Here is a 26487-nt window from a genome sequence, read left to right on the forward strand (position 1 = left end):
CACTTTCTCTGCAGATGCAACACTACATTCTGCATTCTGTTTTTTCTTTTTACTACCTCCATGTGCTTATGTATGGCAAGATCTGACTAGTTGGCACGCAAAGATTTTTCACTGTATCTCAGTACATGTGACAATAATAAACCAATGCCAATCTACAGTGTCCAGAACTACCTGCTTTATCCATACATCTGAACCAGGGATCCCTGGAAGCTGACCACAAAATGTGCTGGTCACTCCCACCCACACCTCCTCTTGCCAATTCCTCCCATCCTTAGACACCTTAGACTCTTGGCCTGAATCCCAAGCAGCCACACCTGGCAGGTTGCCTCTGAGTTGGCAGCTGGTGCCCACATCTCTCCAGTGAAAAATTAATGAAACCAGGCCACCCAATTTGCTGTGGTGCTGCAGGGAACCTCTTTCGTGACGAAACATTTGGAGGTGGGAGTCGTGGATTCCGGTGTCTAGGCTTCCATGTAGATCTCTCTTTGATGAGAAGTGCTGCCACTCATCCCCTCTCCTCGTTCATGATGTCACTGGAACAGAACTTTACAATGTCACAGCAGCAAGAGGTGCAGACTAAATGTCTGCTCTTAGCCTGCCTCCGGCATGCAATTTGAAAGTATTAAGCGGGGAATCAGAGGCTATTGAAGGAAGTTGGTAAGTGTACAGATACAGTATTGCTTTTTATAACATTTAAGGATAAAGGATCCATTCAGTAGACTATACTTCATCCTTAAGCTGTTTAGTCTGCTGTAGCAGAGAAGGTGAAATTCTAGATTTGGCACTCTGCCTGAAATTCTGGGATTTCTCTGTGAGACTGTCTGCAAGCCAGTTGGTCTGAGGAGCAAATGCAGTAAAATTTGGTATGGATGTCTGCACTTGTTGCCTATTTTAAGCCTGCCATGGAGAGGGAGCTGACTTATCTGCTGGTGTCATTTTACATTACTGTAATTTAAGGTTGCAGGGAGGATGGGTCAGAGAGCTGTGACATTGAGGCACCAGTTTGCTCCGTGTGTGTGTAGTTCCTTGCTGCGAAATCTTGGATCACAGAATTTCCCCTCTCAGTCACGGTTCTTCTAAGTACTCTGAGTTATCATGTGCTCTTTATTTTTCGGACACTCTTTTGCATGGCTTAAATGGTGTGCTTCTAAGTAAAGCAGTTCCATCCCAAGTAAACAGGGAATGAAGTGGTATGACTGACTGGAACCAACTGTGAGTGGTCACATAACTGTGGTGAACTTTCTTCTGTAGGTCAACTTGAAGAAATGGTACCTTACTAAATCTCCAAGGGAAACAAAGCCAGAGGTCAGAAATATATAGTCACTTATAAATGCAATAGGGAATTCAGAAGAAACTTTTACCCAGAGAGAGACTGGGTTGTGGAACTCACTGCTGCAGAAGTGGTTCATGGTGAATTATATTGATGCATTTGAACAGAAGCTACATAGATAAACAAGGGAGGAAGGAATAAAGGGATATGACACTGGAGTGAGGAAAAGAAGGAAAGGAGGTCCTGTAAAGCATAAAGTTTAGCATTAACCAATTGGGCAGAAAGGGCTGGATGAAATATTGTATGTAATTCTGTGTTAGTCATTGAAAACTCTTGACAGTTCAAGAGCTGTGAGCTTCTCTCCAGAATGAAGTTCATGGCACACAAGGATCACCTTGTGCAGTGCCGAATATTGAAATCCTATTACACACAGGCACTTCCATTTGATGTAGTTCAGTGATCCTGTGACTGATACCTGCTTTATAAAGTGAGACTGAACCCACAACACCAAAAGCAGCACTAGGTTTGCAATCACACTTTCAAACTCCATTGATCACTTACATTTCTGGCCCACCAACCTTCAGTGGCTGGACAAAATCAGTGTTGCTCAGCAGGCATTTAACAGTTTGTGCCAATAACAAATACCAGCAGTGGTTAGCTTGGAGATCTGTGGCCCCTGAGAGCAAACCTTTGCTCTTCCAGGGTCAGTGAAACTTCTTCATTTCTTTTGCAAGGCTGTACTTTAAGGTAACTGCAGCAAAGATGTGCAAGGACCAGGCAAATTTCCCAGACGTCACAGTGATAGGAGGTAGGGGAGTGTGACAGGATGCATATGGTTGTCTGATGTTGAATACTTCAGTCACGCAGTCCTCCACCTGATTATAACACTTGCTCATAGTAGCATACCAGCTCCCTCACTGCATTAGCTGTAATGATCTGTAAACCAAGACTGCTCTACTGTGACCAGTCAAATAAAATTAGCCCTTCTGAATGAGATTTTCTACTGAGCAAGTGGATTGATTCTCCTCTGTGCTGCAAGGAGGTAAGAGGGAAGTCACTTTGAGTGTGGTGGGGTCAGGGGTAGAAGAACAACAATAGTTGATGCCTAACATTTTCATGAATAATCTTTTGTGTTTTTGCATAGCATTTTAATCGGCCTTCATTATTTTCTGTTTATGAGTCTCATTCACTCATCGTGCCAAAGCTTACTGGCCTTTTGGCTCTCAGTAAAGTAACACTCTAATTGTAAAATTCTCAGCTTATGTTTTCAGCTCCCTTCATGGCCTTGTTCCCTCTCAGCTCTGCAATCTTCTCTACTCCTATAACCTGCTTTACCACTGGAACCTTTACCTTCAACTTCCAGGGGCTTAACCTCTGGAATTTGCTCACTAACCCACACTGTTTCTTGACCTCCCTTTTCTTCTCCTTTCAGTCCTAAATTCCCTACGCCATATCCTGAGACTATGATCCCTGAGATTTTAGACTTCCACTGGCTAAGAAGTCCAGGACTTTTCACTAGACTCCTCGGCCAGGGGAATCCTCCAAGCCTTTCAAGCCCTGTAAGAACCCTTAAGTTTCCATGAGGTCTCTTGTCATTTCTTCTAAACTCTAGAGAATACAGGCCTACTTTATTCAATGATCTAGATGATAATGTGGTAAATTGGATCAGCAAGTTTGCTGATGATACTAAGATTGGAGGTGTAGTGGACAGCGAGGAAGGCTTTCAAAGCTTGCAGAGGGATCTGAACCAACTGGAAAAATGGGCCAGAAAATGGCAGATGGAATTTAATGCAGACAAGTGTGAGGTGTTGCATTTTGGAAGGACAAATCAAGGGAGGACATACACAGTAAATGGTAGGGCACCGAGGAGTGCAGAGGAACAAAGGGATCTGGGAGTTCAGATACATAATTCCCTGAAAGTGGCATCGCAGGTAGACAGGGTTGTAAAGAAGGCATTTGGCATCCTGGCATTCATAAGTCAAAGTATTGAGTATAGGAGTTGGGATGTTATGGTGAGGTTGTATAAGACATTGGTGAGGCCAAATATGGAGTATTATGTGCAGTTCTGGTCACCTAACTATAGGAAGGATATCAGTAAGATTGAAAGAGTGCAGAGGAGATTTACTAGAATGTTGCCGGGTCTTCAGGAGTTGAGTTACAGGGAAAGACTGAACAGGTTAGGACTTTATTCCTTGGAGCACAGAAGAATGAGGGGAGATTTGATAGAGGTTTACAAAATTATGAGGGGTATAGACAGAGTTAAGTCAAGTAGGCTCTTTCCACCTAGGTTAGGAGAGATAAGTACAAGAGGACATGGCTTTAGGGTGAAAGGGGAATAGTTTAGGGAGAACATTAGGGGGAACTTCTTCACTCAGAGAGTGGTGGGAGTGTGGAACTGGCTGCCATCTGATGTAGTAAATGCAGGCTCACTCTTGAGTTTTAAGAATAAATTGGATAGATACATGGACGGGAGAGGTCTGGAGGGTTATGGACTGGGTGCAGGTAAATGGGACTAGCGGAATACCGTTTCGGCACAGACTAGAAGGGCCGAATGGCCTTTTTCTGTGCTGTAGTGTTCTATGGTTCTAATCTCTCCTCACAAGCCAAAACCGCCAACCCTGGAAACAGTCATGTGCAGCCCCTCGATAGCATAAACTCATAGATTTGTACAGCACAGAATCAAGCCCTTTTGCCTGCCGAATCCACATCAACACCAAACACTAATTCTACACTAATCCGGGGTCGGGTCTGAACTGAACCCATGTCACTAGAGGCATAAGGCAGCAGCTCTACTAGCTGTGCCACTGTGCATGCACATCTTTTTTTAGGTAAGGAGACTAAAACTGCACACAGTAGTCCAGGTGTGGTCTCACCAAGGCCCATATTCTGTTTGGTTTCTCTTTGTCAATCAGAGTCAAGTTGGTTGTAGTTTGCAATGACTCTACCGCGAGGAAATCCTGTGTTTCAAGATTCTGTTCTTCCAAGCAAACCATACAGTACATTTGCTCGCCCGCTTTGTAACAACATTTGTTTGAAGAGAACGCAAAATGATGAGGAACAAATCAAAATGCATGCACAATTTGAATTGCAGTAGCAACCTAGAATGTAAACCTAACCAAGGGTTCATATAAAACTTGAATAAATGTTTGTACCTCTGTTGTTACTGGGTTATTTTTAAGAATCTTCTGCTGTGAAGAGTGACCCAGATAATTTTTTGGAATCTCTGCCATTTTTCTATTTTCTACTATAATTCTCCAGTCTCATCCTCTAAGGGCCAACATTTACTTTATCCACTCTCTTTTTCATTGATCTGTGGAGCTCTTACTGTCTGGTTTTATATTATTTGCTAGTTTATCCTCATACTCTATCTTCCTCTTTGTAATTTTTTTTAGTCATCCTTTGCTGGTTTCTAAAAATTTCCCAGTCCTCTGACCCACCACTAATCTTCGCAGCATTGTATGTCTCCTCTTTCAATTTGATATCATCCTTAACTTCTGTAGCTAACAATCAATGGTGCATCTTTCTCATTGAGCACTCTTTCTGACTAGTATATATATATGTTGAGATTAATGGAATACCTTCTTATTGGTCTTACTCTATAGTCTATTTTCCCAGTCCATTTTAGTCAACTCAGTCCTTGCAACATTGTAATTGTCTTAAGTTTCAAATCCAAGTTTCTCATCCTCACTCAGTATTTGAAATTCTACCAGGCTATGATCACACTTTCCCAGGAGATCCTTTACTGTTAATTCTATGGCCTACATTACAGCTACAGTTAGGGTGCCAGAACAACTCCTACCATTGACATCTCATACTTAATATTTCTTACCTTCAACTAAACTGATTCTACATCTTAAGCTTCTGAGCCATTCCTCACCACTAGAGATCTCACCCTTTGTTGACAGACCTACCCATATACTTTTTCTTTTTAGAAATCAAAAAACTGCAGATGCTAGAAATCTGAAATAAAAGCTGAAATGCTGGAAGCAGTCAGCATCTGTTTCAGATTTGGATCCCTTCATCAGAGCCACTTTTCTTTCCACAGATGCTTCCTGATCTGCTGAGTTTCCAGTATTTTCCCTGTTTATTCCTTTACCTTTCTGCTCATACGTCCAAAGTGTCATATATCCTTGAAAATTTAGTTCCCAACTTTGCAACCGCATCTCTGAAACGATCACACCCGTTATTTCTGTTTGTACTGTCAACTTAACTGTCTTGTTTCAAGTACTGTTTGCATTTAGATAAAGGTTTTTTATTTTATCTTATCATTTTCCTTACTCTTACACGATTTGCTGGTGCACTCTTATGTTGTATATTCTGCCCCTTCCTGATACAGTCAGGTTATTGTTACCCCTGTCATTCCTTGTACTAGTGCCTTCTCCTTTCTTTTTATCTTCCTAAGTACCCCTTCACCTGAACCCCTACTTTTTATTTCCAGTTTAGCATTTCTCCCTTCTAATTCCATCTGAATTTCTCATTGCTTTGAGAAACTGAAGATAATTCACTTGCAGAGACAATTTTGAGTGTGTTCTCTATGTAGCACACAATAAATGCAATCAAAATGGGAACGTACTTTGTAAAACTCATAGAGGCAGCCCTGATGGATATCGTAATATGCTTATATCATTCCTTTAAAGTATGGTGATGGGTGTGTAAAATTTGCTAATTATATCCACCATGGTAATGGGATGTTTACAGATCTGCCATCAGCAGTGACAATGGTCAAGTAATTAATGTGAATTAAATGAGATTCAGAAAGCTTACCAGCACAATGTTAAATATATTGAATTACATGCAAATTTCCCTGTAGTGTATTGATACCAAAATGCTAATGGGTTGGTGACAATAGTTTTTATTACTTGTACTATCACAGTGTCGATAGGTGCAAAATTTAGACAGCAGCCATAAGTACAACATACAGTAGAAACACATCATTTATGTACATTATAGGGCATCATGTGGAATGCAAACTAGGGTTATATTCCCTGGAATTTAGAAGAATCGAGTGATTTGATTGAAGCTTTTAAGATATTAAGGAGAACTGTCAGAGGAGATAGATGAGAAGTTATTTCTGCTGATTGGGAGAACTAGACGACAGAGTGAACTCTGCTTGGAATGGAGTTAGGAGCCATTTCTACACACAAAGGATGGTCAGAGTCTGGAACTCTCATCCACAGTGGCAGTTGATGCTAAACCATACGCTGATGACCTTTTTATTAAACAAGTATGTTAATAGATGTGGGGCAAACACAGAAATAAAAAGTTAGTTACAGATCAGCTATAAACTTAATGAATGGTGGAGTAGACTCTTAAGATTATTCTAGTAAGTCCAGTACACAGTCTTTGTGTTAGACAGTTGATAGATATAATTGATATATATATAAACAGGGCTAATTATTCAATATGGTTATGGGCAGTATTCTGTGCTGGTCTAATATTTGTTCAAAGCTTTTAATACTTTTGCAGAACGTTTAGGATGCCCAACTTTCAGAATTAACTTTTTCATTCCAACAGATATGTGGCTTCCGTCCGTTATCAGTGCAGAAATTCATCTTTTCACTTGTGTGGCTGAGCTTATCAGTCACACGTTGGTCTGTGAGGTTCATTCTCTTCCAACTCTTTTCTCAAACCAGAAAAAGGTAATCTTTCCAAACATTCCAAATTAGTCACACAAATATATAAAAGAGAAGTGTACCATTGTCACTCACTTTCTCCTGAACATTTCCTTTTTGGTAAAAAGCAAGGAGCGGTTCAGGTAGCAAGGGCTGCACACTCGACTGATGGCAATGACCAGGCAACACAAACATCACAACCACAAGAGACGTGTGCATGGAACCTTCGAGTCCAGTGAGATAAAGATGTTAGAAATGTTCAGTAGGTCACTCAGGAGCAGCAAGGTCATGGATTGTTACTCCATTTCTCTCTCCACAAATACAGAAACCAACCTGTTGAGTATCTCAAGCATTTTGTGTTTTTCTAACTGTTTTAGCCATTAGATTATTGAACAGGAATCCAGAACTCTCTAATCTTTTTTTTGAATAATTCTATGGAATATTTAGTGCCCACAGGTCTTTGGTTTAATATCTGCCCCAATATATGCACCTCCTACAGTGTAGTACTCTCTTAGCAACTGCACAAAACTGAGTCCCATAAGTTTGTGTTGAAGTCTCTGAAGTTGAACCTGAAGTCTGACTCAGTTACGTGAATGCTGTCAGTGAGCCAGAGCTGAGACTGAGAAACCAGAATTTAGTGATGCCATGACATCTAGTTTGTTTCCAAATATTGACCACAGTTTTAATTAACAGACATCTATTCGGTCTGGCAATACCAGATCTGAAGTCTGATACAAATACAATGGATTATTGTTTCAAGCACATCAAATCTTTGCTTGCTTATAACCTTTAAGACATTACTTCCTCATAACCAAACCTAGTATCCAGTGTTCTTTGAACTTTCTGTTGGTTTCTCCAGTTCTTCACCCTCATGGACAAACAGCCATTGCCATCTGAGACAGAAATAGGGAACAGAATAAAGGAAGGAAAATAACAAGGTATTTGGTTAGTGGTTAGTAGATCAGAAGGGAATTTCCCTTGGATAAAGGCTCGTCCTGTGGCATTATTTACAATTAAGAATTTTTTTACAGCAGACTGATGAAATATGTGGATTCTCTTTGAAAAATCCTGATACAATAATGGCATTGCAAACAGTGGAAAGTCAGAAACAAATTAACCCTCTCCATTGGAAGACTTGATTCTACCTTACATGAGCTAAGCAGACTCAGAGTTTTGAATGATGATTGACCATGTAGACTCTGGGAATATGGACGCTTCTGTTTAAGCTGCAGATAACCCTGTAAACCTGCTGGATGGGATGTACTGGAAGGCAAAGGGATATAGACATGTTAAGAAAGTGGGTGGGAAGGTGGCAAATGAAGCATGATGTGGTAAACAGTGAGATTACTCACTTTGATAGGAAAAATAGAAAAGCAATTGTTTTTACAAATAAATGTTGGTATACAAAGTTGGTTCATGAAAGTGAAATTGTGCACAGCAATTATTTTTCAAGGCAGATGGTATGTTAAGCTTTATTGCAAGGGGTTTGGAGTTCAAGAGGAAGGAAGTCTCAGTGAAATCGTACAGGATTTTACTCTGAATTATGTGCAGTTTTGAACTCTGTGCCCAAGGAAGGATATACTTGCCTTGGAATTGGGACAGAATATATTCACTAGATTGTTTCCTGAAATAAGGAATAATTAAGACTAGGCTTCACTCACCAGAGTTTAGTAGAATGAGGGGCAATCTCATTAATGCCGTCAGTATTTTGAAAGTAGGTGTTGAAAGGCTATTTCCCCTGGCTGGAGAATCTAGATGTTGGTAGCTGATCCTCAGGAAATGGAGTGAGCTGTTTAGGAATGAGATCAGGATTGTTTAACTCAGAAGAATCTTTGGAATTCCTTACCCCCAGAGGCCTGAGGATGTTAAGTCAATGCATATAGTTAAGACTGGTGGAATCCTAGGATAGAGTCACAGAGAGTCGTATAGCACAGATACAGGTCTTCTGGCCCACCACATCCATCCCGATATTTTTGCCCATCTTCACTAATCCCATTTGCTTGCATTATCTTTCCATGTCTTGCTTATATGGTGCCGGTCTAAATACCTCTTAAACGTAGCAATTGTATCTGATTCCTCCACCTCCTCTGGCAGCACATTCCAGATATCAGCCAATCTCTGTATTTAAAAAAAAACTCACCCCAAATCCCCTTTAAAACTCCCTCCTCTCATCTTAAACTTATGTCCTCTTGTTTTTGACGTCCTTACCATGGGAGAAAGATTTTGACCATCAACCCTATTTATGCCTCTCACAGTTTTATATATTTCTACCAGGTCACCCCTCAGGCCCAGCCTATCCAATTTCTCCCCATAACTAAAGTCCACCAATCCACACAACATCCGGGTGAATCTCCTCTGCAATCTCTCCAGCGCAATCACATCCCTCCTATAGTGTGGCGACCAGAACTGCACACAATACTCCAAGTGTGGCCTAACCAGCATTTTGTAAAGTTGCAACGTAACATCCCAACTCTTACATTCTGTGTACCGACCTATGAAGGCAAGTATTGCATGTGCCTTTTTCACTTCTCTATTGACCTAGGTTGCTGCTTTCAGAGAACTATAGACTTGGACCCCAAGGTCTCTCTGCTCATCAACATTCCTTAGTGCTCTACCATTTACTGTATATGTCTGAGCCATATTTGAATTCCCAAAGGGTGTCACCTTGCACTTGATGTGATTATATTCTATTCACCAATGCTCTGTCCACCTTTCCATCTGATCTATATTCTGCTGTAGCCTTGGATGATCTTCCTCACTATCCACACACCACCAACTTTCATGTTATCCTCAAACTTACTAATCATACCTCCTACTGGGGTTGTTGGAATTAGATAGTTACAGGACAGCTATGATCCTACTGAATGATCAAATAAGCTCAAGAGGCCTTATGACCTGCTCCTGCTTCAATTTTTGATGATCTTACATTAATATGGAAGATGGTCTATCTGAACAAGCACCACCTCTGAACACTCAGAGGTCCTTAAGTATCGGCTTTTATCAACCAAAATTCTTTGGAATTAAATGAATATAGATGTGGCCCCTAAAAAGAGAACATAGAGGGGAACTGCTCTCATCATTATGCATTGCGATATTATAAGTACATTCCTTGTGTGTGCATTTAAGAGGTTTCTACACAACAAGAAGTCATCTATTTCTCTCTCCATCCCTATCCCCACTGAACCCACACAGTAAATCTATATGTTTGTGGATCTCTCTGTAGTTTACTTGAGAGACTTTTTATAAAACCACAGCACCGATGCCACTCGTGTGGCTCCCTGGGCTGATACCCCAATCCCATATTTACAATATTTTAGGGGCTTCCTCACCTGACCCCACCCCTCCCTCTCCTGTGGCAGAGGAACCCTAGACTGTCATCCTTCCCCACCAAACCCTTGCGTTGGCTGCACTCAGCTTCAGTGCGTCCCTCAGCATGTACTCCTGCAGCCTGGAATGGACATCTCGCAGTGCTGGGAGACCAACAATTTTCGGGCAGACCAAAGGGCATCTTTCACTGAGTTGATGACCTTCCAGCAGCAGTTGATGTCCGTCTCTGTGTGTGTCCCTGGGAACAGCCTGTAGATCAGAGAATCCTCTGTTACACAGCTGCTGGGGATGAAACGTGACAAGGACCCTTGCATCTTTCGCCACACCCTCCTCGCAAACCCATAGCTCGCAAAGAGGTGGGTGACCGTCTCATCCCCAGCGCAGTCCTCCCGGGGGCAGCACGCGCTGGGAGTGATGTTCTGACCATGCAGGGAGGATCTGACTGGGAGGGCCCATCTCACCGCCAGCCAAGCAAGGTCTTGGTGCTTGTTGGTGAGTTCTGGCGATGAGGCATTCTGCCAGATGGTCTGGACAGTCTGCTCAGGGAACCACCCCACAGTGTCCATCGAGTCCTTCTCCTGCAGTGTCTGCAGGATGTCTCGTGCTGACAACTGCCTGATGGACTTGTGGTCAAAGGAGTTGTTCTGGAAGAACTTTTCCATGAAAGACAGGGGCTTGGTGATGGATTTCAGCATCATCAGGTACCTGGATCATCTGAACAATCCGCAGCCACCATTAGAGAAATCACATTGCCCTCATGGTAACTGACAGCTTCTTACCTTTGAAGGCAATCATCTGGAGATTATAAATGATTGGGATGACTGCAAATTTACATCATATGTAAGTCCTGACCATACCAATAAAGTTATTGCTCACGGATACCAATGAGGAGACTGTTGGTAAAACGGATTCCCTTGAACTGCACTGTACGGCTTTCCAATTGGTTGCCTGTAATTCAGTAGTAACTTGCTGGACAAACCTTCCAAATGTATTTAATTCATCCTGCAACCAGAGCCATGTATCCACAATGATTTTGCCTGTAAGATAAATGTAACACACAAAGAAACTGATAGCCAGAGTTGTGCAGAACATTTTTATTCATCTACAAGAAGGCAGAAGACCAGAGATTCATAAGAACATAAGAAAGCAGGATCAGGAATAGGTCACTCGGCCTCAAAGCCTGCCCCACCATTCAATATAATCATGGCTGATCTGCCCCAAACTGCATCTTCTTTTCTGTGCCCTTCAAAAAATGTATTACTTCCCTTTAAATACCCCCAGTAATTGTGTCTCCACAACCCTCTGGGATAGAGAATTCCAGAGATTCATCACTCTCTGTGCATGTGAAATACCGGAATGCAACTATCATGTATATTATATGCATATTATTTGTTTTTTTGTGAATATGCCATTAGTATTCACTTTGGATGTTTTTTCTCATACATAGCAACTCCACTTCCTCCAGGATCTACCTTGCTCTCTGTCCCACCTTCCAATGAACCCTGAAGCTTTTCCCTCCTCCAAATCTTTATACCTAACATTGACTCGAAATATGCAATACCAACTCCCCCCACCCCCCACCCCCAAAACTCCAGTCCACCTGATTTGCTTACCGTTCTATAGTCAGGTGGATAATGTTCACTGAGTGTTTCACTCAAGTTGACAGCTCACTAGTATCTTCTCTACATGGTCATTCCTCGTGATGTAGCCAGACAAGCAACTGTGTGTGTTGGTGGCCTATTCAACCACTGAATTTTCAGTCTGGCCACTGTTTCCAATTATTCACGCAGTTCCCTTCAGAGGTATCAAACAGGCACTTACAGCGAGGACTATGTGACTTTTATTTTAGTGGGTGGGAGCTGATGGTGTGAGCTTGGTGCCTGATGCATGTTTTGAAACCCATCACTTTTTTAATCATTGAAAGGGGAGCATTGGATATTCATCAAAGGTGCAAGTCCCAACTGATTTTTCCTTATGCTAGGATGATTGTAATTATATTTAGAGACTAATTCTATCTAGTGCTCTATCAGCTGAAGTTAAAAGAAATTTTCAAGAATAGGGAGCATATGCCAAAGGAATGATAAGGAGTGAACTAGAGAACATAAGAAGTAGAAACAGGAGTAAGCTGTTTGGCTCCCCTTGCCTACTCCACTATTTGATAAGACCCTCGCTAACCGTTTAGCTCAGGGCCACTTTCCTGCACTGATCCCATATTCCTTAACATCCAAAGCACTCTTGTAGTCAAATCCTCTTGCAATTAAATGGAGACATAAGAGACTTCAGGTGCTGGAATCTAGAGCAAAAAATGAACTGCTGGAGAAACTCCGCAGGTCAGGCAGCATCTGTGGAGGGACTGCCAGTCCAGGTGAAGGGTTGCAACCTGAAACGTTGACTGTCCATTTCCCTCCATAGATGCTGCCTGACTCACTGAGTTCATTCAGCAGCTTGTTCTTGGCTCCCTTTGCAATAAAGGCCAACACACCACTTGCCTTCCTAATTTCTTGCTGTACCTGCGTGTTAACTTTTAGTGATTCATTTAAATGACATCAAGGTCCCTCTGAACATCAACACCTTTCAGAATCAGAATCAGGTTTATTATCACTGACATATGTTGTGAAATTTGTTGCTTTGTGGCAGCAGTACAGTGCAAGACATAAAAATGGGCCATACATTAGAATTGGTATTCCACTGTTTTGTTTTACACATAATGCCTAGCTTATTTTATAGTTAATGCATTGTTGTTCCATGTAACTGCTTTCCTTCTCAAATTGATGCACCTCAAATGGATGTTAGTAGATGTAGTTCATTTCTAATCACCAGTGCTGGAAATTTTCAGAGTTCAACTTTTGCACCAATGAATTCTCAGCAGTTTTAGACAGATGAAGAGTAAATGGATGTGACACAAAAAGAATTGACTCAATTCGTCAAAACTCTCAAATTCTTGCAGTCTTGTTTAATGCTCTTGATCATCACCTCGGTGGGAGTCAGTAGGAAGGATTAGTTAACCGCCTTGGTCTACAGCCACTGTGCAGATCAATGGCAGGAAGGTAATTTTGAGGAGGTATCGTGAGGACATGAGTGGTTTGGGGGCTAGCAAGGCAGCAACTTTCCCCAATGGGCTCAGAGAAGCAATTGTGTTCTTCCTTGTTCACAAAGGAAAGTTTTGCCTCGTAGACCCTCTTATATTTGCCAACCTGCTTTAATCCCTGGTTAATATGCTATTAGGATTTTATTGACATAATGGAACCTTCACTGGCATCATTTAGAAGATGCAACCTATATTAGACCATTGACTAGACTGCACTATTACCTCTGGTGTCTCCCAGGACCCCTCCTGTTCCTCATTACACATTGCCCCTTGCCAAAATCATCTAAAAACACTACATCGGTTTCCACCTGAATGCTGCTGACACCCAGCTAACCTCACTGCTGATCCCTTCACTGCCTCTAAGTTATGAGTTGGTGTGTCTATCATCCAGTTCTAGGTGAGCAGAAACTTTTCCCAACTACTTATAGGGAAGAGGAAATCCATCATTTTTGGTTCCTGCCCTAAGCTCCATTTTTAGTCATCAACTCTGTCCCTCTCTCTGGTGTCTGTATTCCCAGGCAGTGAGCCTACTACAAATGTTATTCTCCAGAGGTCTGCCATCCGGATACTGACCAGGCCTGAGTTTTGCTTAATTGGGTACTTACAGCGATCATAATGAGAACAAAGATAATTGCTCCCCCTTACTACGTGAAAGGTGCTTAATGAATGGAACTTGGTGCAGCTGTTATATTGACAGGTGCCTGAGTGGTCTGCAGAATCCCACATGTTCGAGTTGGAATGGGCATTAATAGGTCTGATTCCGATGACACAGCTGCCTCAGTTTTTACCAGCTGGGTGATATTAACACTGAGCCCACTCTACCACTGGGCTCAAGGACAGCTTCTATCCCACTGTGATAAGACTATTGAACAGTTATATGATGAGATGGACTCTTGGCCTCACAATCTACCTTGTTATGACCTTGCACCTTATTGTCTACCTGCACTGCACTTCCCTGTAGCTGTGACACTTTACTCTGTACTCTGTTATTGTTTTTACTTGTACTACCTCAATACACTCTGCACTAACTCAATGTATCTGCACTGTGTAATGAATTGATCTGTACGAACATTATTGCATGTTTTTCACTGTCCCTCGGTACAAGTGACAATAATAAACCAATATCAATACCCTTCATTTGTACTTCCAAAGTGATTCCACCTGGGGGTGATTTTTTTTTAAAACTCTCCAATTCTTTGCAGGGGTTTTAAGATTTTTTTCAAGTAACTTAAAGCACCTCACAATAGTTGGACCATTTTCTAACTTTGCAAAGCTGGAATAGTTAATTTCATCTGACACTTGGTTTGAACGCTGACACTCCTGCCCATGTCCAGCGAGGCTTTGGCAGCTGAGGGAGGAAGGAGGTGAAAGTGGTGATGAAATGGTTTAAGTGCCCCTTCTATTGGCCAAATTCCAGTACAGTTCAGTGCTCTACATTAGGGCTGTGGTGCAGGACTGACTCATTTTCTCTTTGAGCCTAAATAAAAACCCACAGAAATCTTACAGTTCTGCTCCAAAACTGCAACAAAAAAATATTTTATTATATCTGTATATATTTTTAGGTAACTGCAATCAAATAATTCTTCATGCTTTTTTCCCCCTCCCCCTCCCGCCACCTCTACTTCACAGACAGAATCTGAACAGCTAGTTAGAAACTGCTGGCAAGCCTTGCATGGAGGAAAGCCATCACACCTGATCTTCTGTGAAGCTCTCCAGTAGCCATTAGGATAATATGATGTTGCCATGGTAATCACGTGGATTCCAAATGCATGGCTGACATAACTGATACAGTTCCATCAGTCTTAGCCCTGCATATAGGTGTTAGGGAAGCTGGGGGGGGGGGTGGGGGGTTGGGGTGGGGGTGAAGAAATAATGTTAGAGAATAGAAATAAGTATTGAGTGTAGATGATGAGATTCTAATTGACTGCAGGGCAGTTGCCAATCATTAGCCTTTTGCAGTTATTGTTCGGTGTCCAGGAGTCATATACCTTAGCTTCATAGAAGCGTGGAACAGTGTGAAGGATGTACCAGTTAGTATCTCGAGGCCATAACCTTCTTGCTACCGAATACCTTTTGCAGCTTCTCAAGAACAGACTGTTTCTGCCTTCAGACTGTAATCTCCTCATATATCAGCTCATCATTTTGTAAATTTCTACTAAATTTCTGCTGCTCTTCACATGAGCTGAAATTCTGATGATAGAAATTGGATGCCCCCGCAAATGATGGAAGTTTCAAAGACCAGCAATTGTTCTGAGTCCCAAGGCATGTCTAAAAGTCACATGGCTTGATATTGAATCAGGCTATTTTTCAGCCATGAAGTACAGGAGTTTTACCTATTGTATGCAACATTGAGGGAGGAGGGTGATGATGAATGGTCTGATGTGTGCTGTGAGCCTGTTCTGCTAAATACGCTGTGGAGCAGGAACCATGGCAGCTCAGGAACCTTAAGCAATTGCTCCAATCTAAGCAACAACTTTTATCGTTTTTGTGACATCAGGAGGAGCAGGAATGCACAGTTAATTGCACACTGTTCTAGATCACCCACCTTTTGGGTCATGCCCTCTTCTCATTGCTGCCGTCAGGCAGGAGGTACAGGAGCCTGAAGACCCACACCTCAAGGTTCAACAACAGCTTCTTGCCCACTGCCATCAGGTCTTGAACCGACCTGAAAAACCCTAATTCTACCTCGGACTATATTTCCCTCAACTTGCACTAATGTTGTTAAATTTATTTTTCTTTATTTTGTCGTGTATATTATGTTAATTTAAGTTTATGTAATTTATGTTTGTCATAATGTACTGTGCTGCTGCTACAAAAAGCTAATGTTCATGTCATTTATACCCTGGGTATGTATGCCCTTGAAAATAAACTTGAACTTGATGCCCGTACCTCACCACTCCTCCTGGATAGGATGAACACTTTTTTTTTAAATGATACAACAGGACAAATAATAACCACTCCTGTTTGTGCTGTGATATGAGGAAAGCATTTGGTTGGGAAGTCATCCATTGCAGGGTAAATTAATGGCAGACATATTGTGTGTGACATCACATGCTGAGCATGCCTGCTATTCATATGACTAAAAGAGCTCAATTGACTTCATTTTCCATCAGAATGTCCACATGATCATGATCAATAAAAGGGAAAGCTCAGGATATGGAAGAATTGAGAGGTTGTTGCTATAGTGGTTGTACATGGGTGACCTTTGGTCCCAGAGAGCAGCAGGACCCAGCTCAGAAAAAGGGTTTTTCCACTGCCGCTGTGAATTGTGGGAATAGCGGTCCTTCATTACTGGGTCATTAACTGATTAAATTTAAATCCAAGCTCTTCCGAGCTCCAGGTACATTTCTGGGTTCTGCTACTTTCAGCTGCTGACCTGGATATTTGCAAGCTGGACTGGACCAATGTGACTATTGGAAGACTTCAATACAAATACTGCCCCGGAGTCATTCAGCCTGAGACTGTGACTTGATATCTATATTGCAGGCCTGTCCCACACAGGGTCAGTTAGTCACTCTATTCCTGGACCTAACCTTATCGCTTTTGCAGGCAAGGATGGTCAACAGTGTAAAATAGGCAGTCTGTCTGTGGAGGATCAACTTGCAGCAGAAACAGTTTACGTAATTGAGACCTTTGACCCAATTACAGAGAATCGCACCTTTGGCCTTCCATGTGAGGCAGATACAATTGAAATATCAGCCACTGTTCCTGCAGGTGATCATCACTGGAAAGCGCACACACTTCACATAACAGTAGGGCAGAGTTTGGCTCCGATGTCTTTATTTCTCCCTCTTCAACACGTACACGCATCCTGTTAACTTATTCCATGATTTTAAGACATGTATGTCTGATGTTTTGTGCTATTCTAAAAGATCAAGTATATTAGACTGGAAATTGAGTTGCAGTGCTGTGAACATAAACACAATGCATGAGCGATAATTGGTTACTTTGGAGCGGAATACAATTCTGACCATTTCCAATCAAATCACACCCCTCCAGAAATTGATTTGGGCACTTCTAGTTGCAAAATGTACATCCGCCAATAAGATGATTTCCCCAACAGCACACACAAAATGGTTTAGTTCCTATACAACACTTGCGTAGAATGTTGCCTGGGAAATTAAGACACGTCATGATGAATTGTGGAAGCTGTTGGAGATTCTCAGAACAACCAAGTTAGAGTGGCACTGTTGCCTCTGCAGCAGCGCGATTTAAACACAGTGCTGCTGGGAGTTTGAATCTGACAGACCTCCTTTAATTTAATTATGTACCTGTTTCCCCACTCTCCACCCTCCTCCGACAACTACACCAAGCCAGTCCATGCATCCCCACAGCTGATCATCAGCAAACCAAACAATTCCCCCTCACACCCAACTGACTGCACCTCAGCTGCCCCTCACCGTCCCCTGGCCCTGTCAACCATGCCTTCAACTGGGTTTCCAATGCCCAATAGCTGGCCTCCTTTCTCTCATCCTTGGCCCATGTTGGACTTTGGACCCCCACCTCATTCCACTGCACAGGTCCCATCAGAATTCCAATGACCTACTGCCAGCTCTCTCCCTCTCCTGCTATTCCCATGGCGTGACTCCACTCTGGAACTTGCCTGCTGTGCAGTAGTACAGCATGAATACAGAGGGTAAAAATCTTACACTGTCATCTACTGAATTTTGCTATGGCAGGACCATGACCGTGACCAATGTGGTCATTGGCCAGTGTTCAATAACCATTTATTGTAACTCCCTAGGAAAGCTGAATTTCTGGGAAATTATACAGTATCTTAACTATTTTTTCTACTTACCTTTGATAAGCTGCTTCGACACATGACTCCCCAACCTCTTTCTTAGCTCACTCACTGAGCCCTAACTGACCATGAGTTTCACTACGCCAAAGAAGAACTCTTATCCAGCCTATATGTTAAATTAACTCTGGAGTTATTCCCTCTATTCCTACGGGATCAATGCAAAATGTTCCCAATTAATGTGGGCACATAGCTGGAAGAATTTTGGTTATGAGAAAAGATTAATAAGTAAGGAGTTGTTTTCTTTGGAACAAAGAAGTCTTGGAGAAGATTTAATTGAGGCATAAAGAATTATGGGAGGTCTAGACAGGGTGAATAGGAATGATCTATTTGGCAGAGTAGCTCGTAGCAGATTGGTCATTAGTTTAATGTAAAAACAAAAAGTACTGGAAGTACTCCACACATCAGGTAGCATCTGAGAAAAGAGATACAGAGTTAAGGTTTCAGGTCACTGACCCTTCATTAAGAACTGGTGAAGAATCAGTGACCTGAATCATTCATTATCTGTTTCTCTTTCCACAAATGCTGTCAGACCTGCTGGGTATTTACGGCATTTTCTGTTTTTATTTCAACACCTATGTGTTTTTTTAATTTTCAATAGATTTAAGATAAATGATAGAAGAATTAGAAGGAAGTTGAAGAAAAGTTATTTGAATGGAAGAGTGGTGGGGGAACTGGAACTCACTACTTGAAAGGATAGTGGAGGCAGCAACATTTAAGAAGTACCTGGATGAGCACTTGACCTTATTGAGCAATCGAAGTCTGACCTTCAAGGCTGTGGACTGAGAGGTAGAAACCGGCAATAGCCTGAAGAGCTCTTTGTAACCTACATTGGCTAAATGGCAACCCTTTGTTCTGTGAATTTATACAATTCTAAGTTACCCTTAAAGAGAGAATTAATTTCTCTGGAAAACCAATGATGTTCTTCAGGTCAAGTTTGACAAGCTGTAGCAAATCTGCCCTTAACCATCGTCAAGCACTGCCCTCGCTTTAAACACCACTCCACAACCGCCCAAGAGTCTAACTAGTTTTTTTTCTCTCTTTTGTACCTCTTAATTATAGATCAGAAGCTCATGATACAAGGAACCCAGCACTGATACTTGCTTTAAGAGAGTGAACCCCAGGGACAGCAGCAATGAAGTTGTGGCATTGAAAATGTTCACATCTCCCTCTCTCTAATGCAAGTTACTCTCCCGGATTCCCACTCGCAAGTGCTGTCATACTCAGGGTCATGGTCCCTTTAATATTTTATCCAGTCTCCTCCAGACAATGCACCTCTCCGTTGTTAATCATGCCATCACTTCTCAGCAGCCATTCTACATTTAAAACTCTCAAATCCATGCATGCTTAGTTCTGCAGTGCTACAAATTCTGACACACTTTGTAAGTTCAAGGGAGATGTGCGGGGCTAGTTTTTCACACAGAGAGTGATGGGTGCCTGGAACCCGCTGCCACGGGTGGTGGTGGAGGCAAATACGATAGAGGCGTTTAAGAGACATTTAGACAGACACGTGAACATGAAGAGATGGAGGGATATGGATCACGGGTAGGCACATGGGATTAGTTTCATTTAGCGTCATGGTCAGTACAGACATAGTGGGCCAAAGTGCCTGTTCCTATGCTGTACTGTTCTATGTTCTATCTACCGCAATATCACACAATGCAATTGACAAGAAAAATTACAATATTTGGCATTCTGCCTATACATTAAGCCAAATATATTATTGGATACAAATTTTTTCCTCAACTACCCAAATGAAACACTTACTTAGGTCAACGTTTAGAGGTAAATAGAGAACTAAACCCTGCAGGCAACATCACAGGAGACTAACTTATGTATTTATGTAATCTTACACATTCTGCAAGCGGCATCTTGCAGAATGTGTAAGATTACATAAATACATAAGTTGTACTTCCTGTCCACAACATCATTTCTCTGGCCCATTTTATATTGAAATATGTCATAATGTAAGATTTGTTCTTAATTTTTGTAATAGGGATATCGTAACTAAATATGTTAACAGCTTGCTATGAGGTTTTTTAAATCAATTGAAGTATTTGAATTGCTTCTTGAAAGTAAGTTCTAATACATAAGCTAAGTTTTAGGAGAAATGAAAATATAGGAGAGGGCTTTTAAGTAAATCTGTGTGTTCTGGACTTGTACAATTTGTAGAATTTCATTTTGTTTAAAAGTCCACTCTGACCAGGTGCCGCTTGCAGGATCTTTCACCGTATAACTTGATTGGCAGTCTGTATTGAGTCTTCATCAGTGAGGATATGGGGGTTACACTGCCTTCTGTTCAGTCTTGGGAAATGAGACTTAAACTAAGAATTGAGCCTGCATGTTTTCTGTTAGCACCTTAAATTCACTTATTTAAAAATTGTTGTGCATTATTGCGAACTACTTGCTGACAGAAAGTAATTGTGATTAGTAGCCCTTGTGATTTCTCTGTTTTTATTAGATTGTCACAGCATTCCCATCAATCCCACTCTCCCACTTATTTCCCTGTAACTCATTGTCTTTTACATGCTCATCAACTCCACTCTGATTCTTCTGCCACTCACCTACACTGGGGGTAATTTATATCAGCCAGTTAATTTATTAGCAAATTCTGATGCAGGCTTTCGACTTGAAACATCAACATACACCTTCTGCCTCCACAGGTGCTGCTTGACCCACTGAGTTCTTCCAGCTTTCTGTTTTTCTTGTTCCAGATTCCAGCACCTGCAGTCTTTTTTGTCTTTATAATTTATTAGCACGTCTTTGGAGTGTGGGAGGAAGCAAGAGCACTCAGGGTGAAATAACACAGTCACAGGGAAAATGTGCAGATTCCACATAGCCTCCGAGATCAGGATCGAGCTGTGTGGCAGCTGCACCACCAGGGCAGGATTTGTTTTGTTCAGAAACTTGGAAACTGGATATGCAATGCCCATTTGATCATTTACATTTTTGTTGAGTATGGAAATTTGTTTTTATTAAAGACAGTGTAGGGCCTAGAAATTCATATTTGCTTGTTGACCTGCATTAAAATGGCAGTGTGAAGGGAGGTGGGTAGAGCACTGGTATGATCCAATACCACTGGAAATCCTTTTGCAGCAGAAAGTACCTGGCCAGATTTTGTGCATGAAGGCCTGCAATTTGTGATCTATTGTGTGCTTTTGCATATTAAGTGTGCATTATCTTGGGAGTTGCATGTGAACTATGAACAAGCCCTTGCTAAGTGACGTTGTGGCTTATGTTCCTAAGGTAATGGAACTCATCTGCAACCTCTGTTAGAGGTCTTGGAGCGACTTACAGTGAACTGGAGTAAAGAGTGCTAGACAGATGCAGGAATGGGCTTCCTATCCCTGGTATGGAAATTGAGGAACCAAAGGTGGATACCCATAAAGAGGATTGAGTGCTCAGAACACGCCTCCCAACAACCCCCCCCCCCCCCCCCCCCCCCACCACCACAAAAAGGTCTCACCTGAAGAAACAAGCAGAAATCTGGCCCATTGATGCCTGCTGCAAAGTCTCTCCCCAACCAAGATGCACATAAGGCTGAATCATTTTGGGAAGTCCAGAATTGGTCCTGCAACCTCTAATAGTTTTTCCTATTATGGCAACATTGTTTCTTTGCAACCTGTATGTGGTCCAGTGTGGACCACATAGAGGCATCAAACATGCATTTTGCGCCTATCTATGTCATTGCTGCATGCTTTGTGCATATGTGTGATGCACACACACGGGTGTGAGTCAAACTTCAATATGTATTGGTCTAGCGATATAGTCATAGAACTATACAGCACTTGTCCATGCCAACCAATTTGCCTAACAGATCTAGTCCCGATCTTGTTTAGTGATCACTTTTACATCATAATTTATTTCCATTGTGCGTAAAAACAAACATGAGTACAAGATTGAATTTCTCGACTGTAACTTTCACCAGGGCCCCCACGTTATTTATGTGTTCTCTGTGCACATGGTCTTCAGTGGCATATAATGCAGGTCTGCTTATACTTCTGCTAAATAATTCACTGAGGTGGTGTGGGCCCTTCATCATTTGTGTGTAAGTTGATTTGCCTGAGCGGGTCTGAGGTCTCTTTAAGTTTTGTACCTACCATCTTTGATTCATTAATATTTTTAGAAGAGAATCTGCAAAGCCTATTTTCTCTTTCTCTTGTTTTCTCTTCTCCCTGTCTTTGTCCCTCTCTCTGTCTCTCTGTCTCTCCCTCCCTCCCTCCCTCCCTCTCTCTCTCTCTCTCTCTCTCTCTGAAGTGGCCTAGTAAGTTTAGCTTATAAAAAACAATTGCAACAGAACCCCCAGCATCAGCTTCTTGGGGCAATTAAGGAATAAGCAATAAGAGCAGCCTTGCTAATGATGTGCACATCCCCAGAACAAAATAACCTGAGCATGCACAGAGTCAAATCGCCTGCCACTTATTATTGCCTGGACTCTCAAAGCATTGACACCTGGGCACAGTACTGTAGGGTTTTTTGTCTCTATGGACCTGAGCTGCAATATGATTATGAACCACCACCCTCAGGAGAAGAATAATAGGAGAAAATTAGGAGTGCTGAAATAAATGTAAAAATAAATCATTTAAAAAAAATACTTCTTTTCCTCCAACTAATCTGTAGTCCTTAGAATGTTAAAAAACATAGTATTACCAGCTGCTATGTGATGTATGTAAATATTAATTTTTGAGATCCTGCCTTTGTAAATTCATGCATACAATTGTCAAAAGTGAAGGTTGTAATTATCCTTTGAAACAAGTGCATGCTTTCTTCTGATAAAGAACTGTTCTTTGTACTGTGTATGTTTTTTTTTAATGCTGTGACTCTTAGAATGTCAGCCTTTCAGTTTACTGAGTAATGTCTTAATGTGTAAGTGTAATAAACAAGCCAGTAAGACTGTGGTATATCGGAGCCCTGCCTGCCGATCGGTGGTATTGTACTAGTGGCAGAGGAGACATAACATGTTACTGTAACAATGCCAGACAAAATTAATCTTCAGTTGAGAATGCAGCAGTGTAGTGCCTTACGTGAAGTACAGTAAAGCCACTGGTTGTTTAAAAGGCTGAAATAAAACTACAGCGGCTAATCCCCTGGGTTTCATAGTCTACAGAAAGTCACTTGGTACACTGATGAAATATAGGCTCTCATGTGAGCCATTTTATATAGTTTAATCTGGTTGGGCTTTGCATTATAGTAGGTACTGGTTGTTTCACTTTGCTAATGAGCTATATTTCATATATTCTGGTCTCCCACTTCCCAAACACAATTTTCTCACTTGATTTCTCCACTTTAGTCAGACCGGATGGGTAGATATTATAAGAATATGAATACTTATCTCTGTATAATGAGCTGAATAGCCCTGTTTCCAGAGGCCTTGGGAACAAGCTATCCCACTCTCCTTAACATTTTAGAATTGTGGATGAGCAAAACACCAATTGCTGGGATGAGCTTTTTTCTCGTCGAATTGTTGGTACGGGTTGCTTCTGCACATGGTATCCTGTTAGTGGCTGTGTTATATCCTGTATATTCTTTGAGCACTAAGTCAGTTCTTTCCTCCACACAGGATCAGAATCCGGTGGGAGCTTCTCGGCCGGCAGGATCCATCCAGCCCCCTGTTCCAGGTCCTGGCACTGGGGCCCCAGTGCCCGGCTCCATGACTGGTAACCCTGGAGGCCCAGGTTACCTTGGAAACCAGCAGCAGGCAGTCATGATGAAACAGTTGTTGATGGAGCAAGAGAGACAGAGAATGCATCAGATTCACATGATGGAGCAGCAAAAGCAGCAGCTATTCAGGGAGCAGAGGCAGCAGCAGCAGTTTCTGGCAGAACAGGTAAACGTTTATTATAGATAGTTTCTGCAGGAAGGGCTGGAGCCCAGGATCCCTCTCGTACCTCAGAAGGGTATTGTCTTCAGGAATTCACCAATTAAATCCAAAACTAGTCTAAATAGAGGATACCCTTGTGAATTTGCCGAGTTCATTATTTTCTCATTATGATCAGTGTCACAAAGTGCTCTAAATCTGTGCACATACTTATGATATAATTTTTTTATTTCTCACTCCTCCTTTGTGTCTCCATTTCAATAACAACTTAGAAAAATAGGAACAGGAGTAAGCTATTCAGCTCTTTGAACCTGCTCTGTCACTCAATACAATCACAGTTGATCCCTTATCTCAATACCATATTCATGCCCTTCCCATGTCTGGAAATGTTACTATCTCCTTCTTAAATATGTTCAGTGACTTGGACTCTGTAGCCTCTATATAGCGAATTGCACCTCTGGGTGAAGAAATTTCTCCTCATCTAGTTCTAAATGTCTAACCCCATATCCTGAGAGTGTGATCTCTTGTTACCAACCAACCAACCAACCAGGAGAAACATCCTCCTCACATCCAGTCTGTATAGCCATGTAAAAATTTTGTTAGTTTCAATTAGATCCCCTCTGATTCTTGTGAAATCTGGTGAATACAAATTTAGTCAATGTAATTTCTCCTCAGACATCAGCCCCACTATCCCATTTCTCTCCCAGCTCAGGTATAGTATTAAAGTGATATGTTTATCCTTCTCCAGCTTTGTGTCGCTCCTTTCTAGTCTGTTTGATTTTCAATTTGCTCAGCTTTGTGATTGTCAGCTGCAATGGAATCCCTTGCCCTCTCCCGCCCTCCTGTCCACCCATTTGTCCTGGGCTGTGACCCTGTGATGTAGACCTGAAGCTAATCACATTGTGGTTTTATTGTTTCCACAATCCTCACCTTGGTACTTCACATGGCAACTTCAAAGTTTTGATGCCTTACCAACACATAGGCACTGTAAATTTTGTGAAATGTAACCCACTCTCCTGTTGCACAGTCACTGGGACACTACCAGAACCATGGAGAAATAGCACAAATGACCTTTCTCAGCCTCTTAAGCAGTCTTGTAATCCCCTCATTTACCCTTTTCTTGCCATCGATTTCAAACTTCCTTTTTTCATCCCTGAAATCTGACCTTTCCTGCCATCCTCTTTTTTGAAGCCAGGACTTGTGCTGAGTTGCAGTTCTGTAGACACTGGTGGTCTCCTTATATTCCTTGGGCAGCTCTTCACCTGGGGACCTAGGCAGTGAATGTCACCCAACCAGTCCAGTCTGGGAGGACAGTAGCAACCCCCAGCTAACCTCACATCCCCGTACACATTAATTTACCAGCAGTGGTCACTGGATAAAATCATGCATCTAAACTGATAGATATTTAAACCCAACTCAGGCCAAGGGTGCTGAGGTTGATGGTGGCCCCACTTTGTTGGCACCTGCCACATGGCACAGGCCAAGGTTTGAATCAAATCCAAATCATATCGTAGGTGGGCATCTCCCAGGCTTTTACCTGTGCTACTTCCATGCCAGCTGGATGTTGCGTCAAAGCTGCCTGATTTGTTTTCCACACACTGTGAACCCAACTCATGCAAAGTGCGTGGCACCACTGTAGTGGTATTAGGAGCCTGAGTGCTGTGTACTTTGCAGGAGCACTGAATGTGAGAAGGATGGAGAGCTCCATCTGTGCTCTCAACCTTGAAATCAATTGATTTCTTCCCAGTTCTCCAGTATAATACAGTACTGGGACTTGGCTGGCTGTTGTTGCTCAGCTATTTTGTTCCCTGTCACGCAAATCTCCTTTTAAAAATTGGCTCTTTCCAGAATCTTTTTCAGTACATTAAGACACAAAAGGGTGCAAGATTCTGTGTCCCAGACCCAGATACTGAACCATCACCATTTGCACTTTTCTAGAAACCACCCACTTCCTTGATGTGCCCCCGCCCCCACCCTTCCACCACCAGAATGAAACAGGGACTATGCTGATTTTGCCCCTCCACATTTTAAATGACTTCTGAATTTTCTGTGGTAGTCAATAATGTGGACATGACGCATCCAAGACCAATCCCAGGTTAGTGCAACTGTTGTTGGTCTCCTTGGATTATTGAGCCAGGTTTGCAAAGTGGTAACTCTCCAGTGGCCACTGTTGTCTGTGTGTGATTCAGGGATTCTGCCAACCTCAAGTAATTTGGAAGCACTCAAGATGCAAGTTTTTTGAGAGGTTAATGGCCACAACGATGAGGGTTCAGTGGATAGGTGGTCTCTAGCATCCAACCTATCCAGGGAAGTCCATGAGCTTGCTTTTGCTGTTGGTTAGAAACCAGACTCTTATCTCCAGAGTCTTTAATTCAGAAGTTCCCACCCAAGAGAGAATTGGGTGAAAGTAGGAGTTAGACACTTAGAGGTAATAAACATTCAACATTTGATTTGAAATCTATTTTGACCTAACACATATACTAACCTTGGGCACATGTTCGACCAGGACCATCATTTATATAGAAATATTTGAAACTATGGTCTGTTCTAATACTGCACCCTGGTGTCCAGAAT

The 26487-nt window shown here is 42.0% G+C and overlaps 1 protein-coding gene across 1 annotated transcript in view; it reads left to right on the top strand.

The window, feature by feature from the left end:
- maml3 (mastermind-like transcriptional coactivator 3) overlaps positions 1-26487 on the top strand; it is a 376636-nt gene that overhangs the window by 329425 nt on the left and 20724 nt on the right. The window contains exon 3 of the mRNA XM_052043814.1: positions 23656-23922. Coding sequence (XP_051899774.1) covers positions 23656-23922 — 267 coding nt within the window. The remainder of the gene's footprint in view (positions 1-23655; positions 23923-26487) is intronic.

The sequence above is a fragment of the Pristis pectinata genome, chromosome 2 (assembly GCF_009764475.1).
Source record: "Pristis pectinata isolate sPriPec2 chromosome 2, sPriPec2.1.pri, whole genome shotgun sequence".
Lineage (NCBI taxonomy): Eukaryota > Metazoa > Chordata > Chondrichthyes > Rhinopristiformes > Pristidae > Pristis > Pristis pectinata.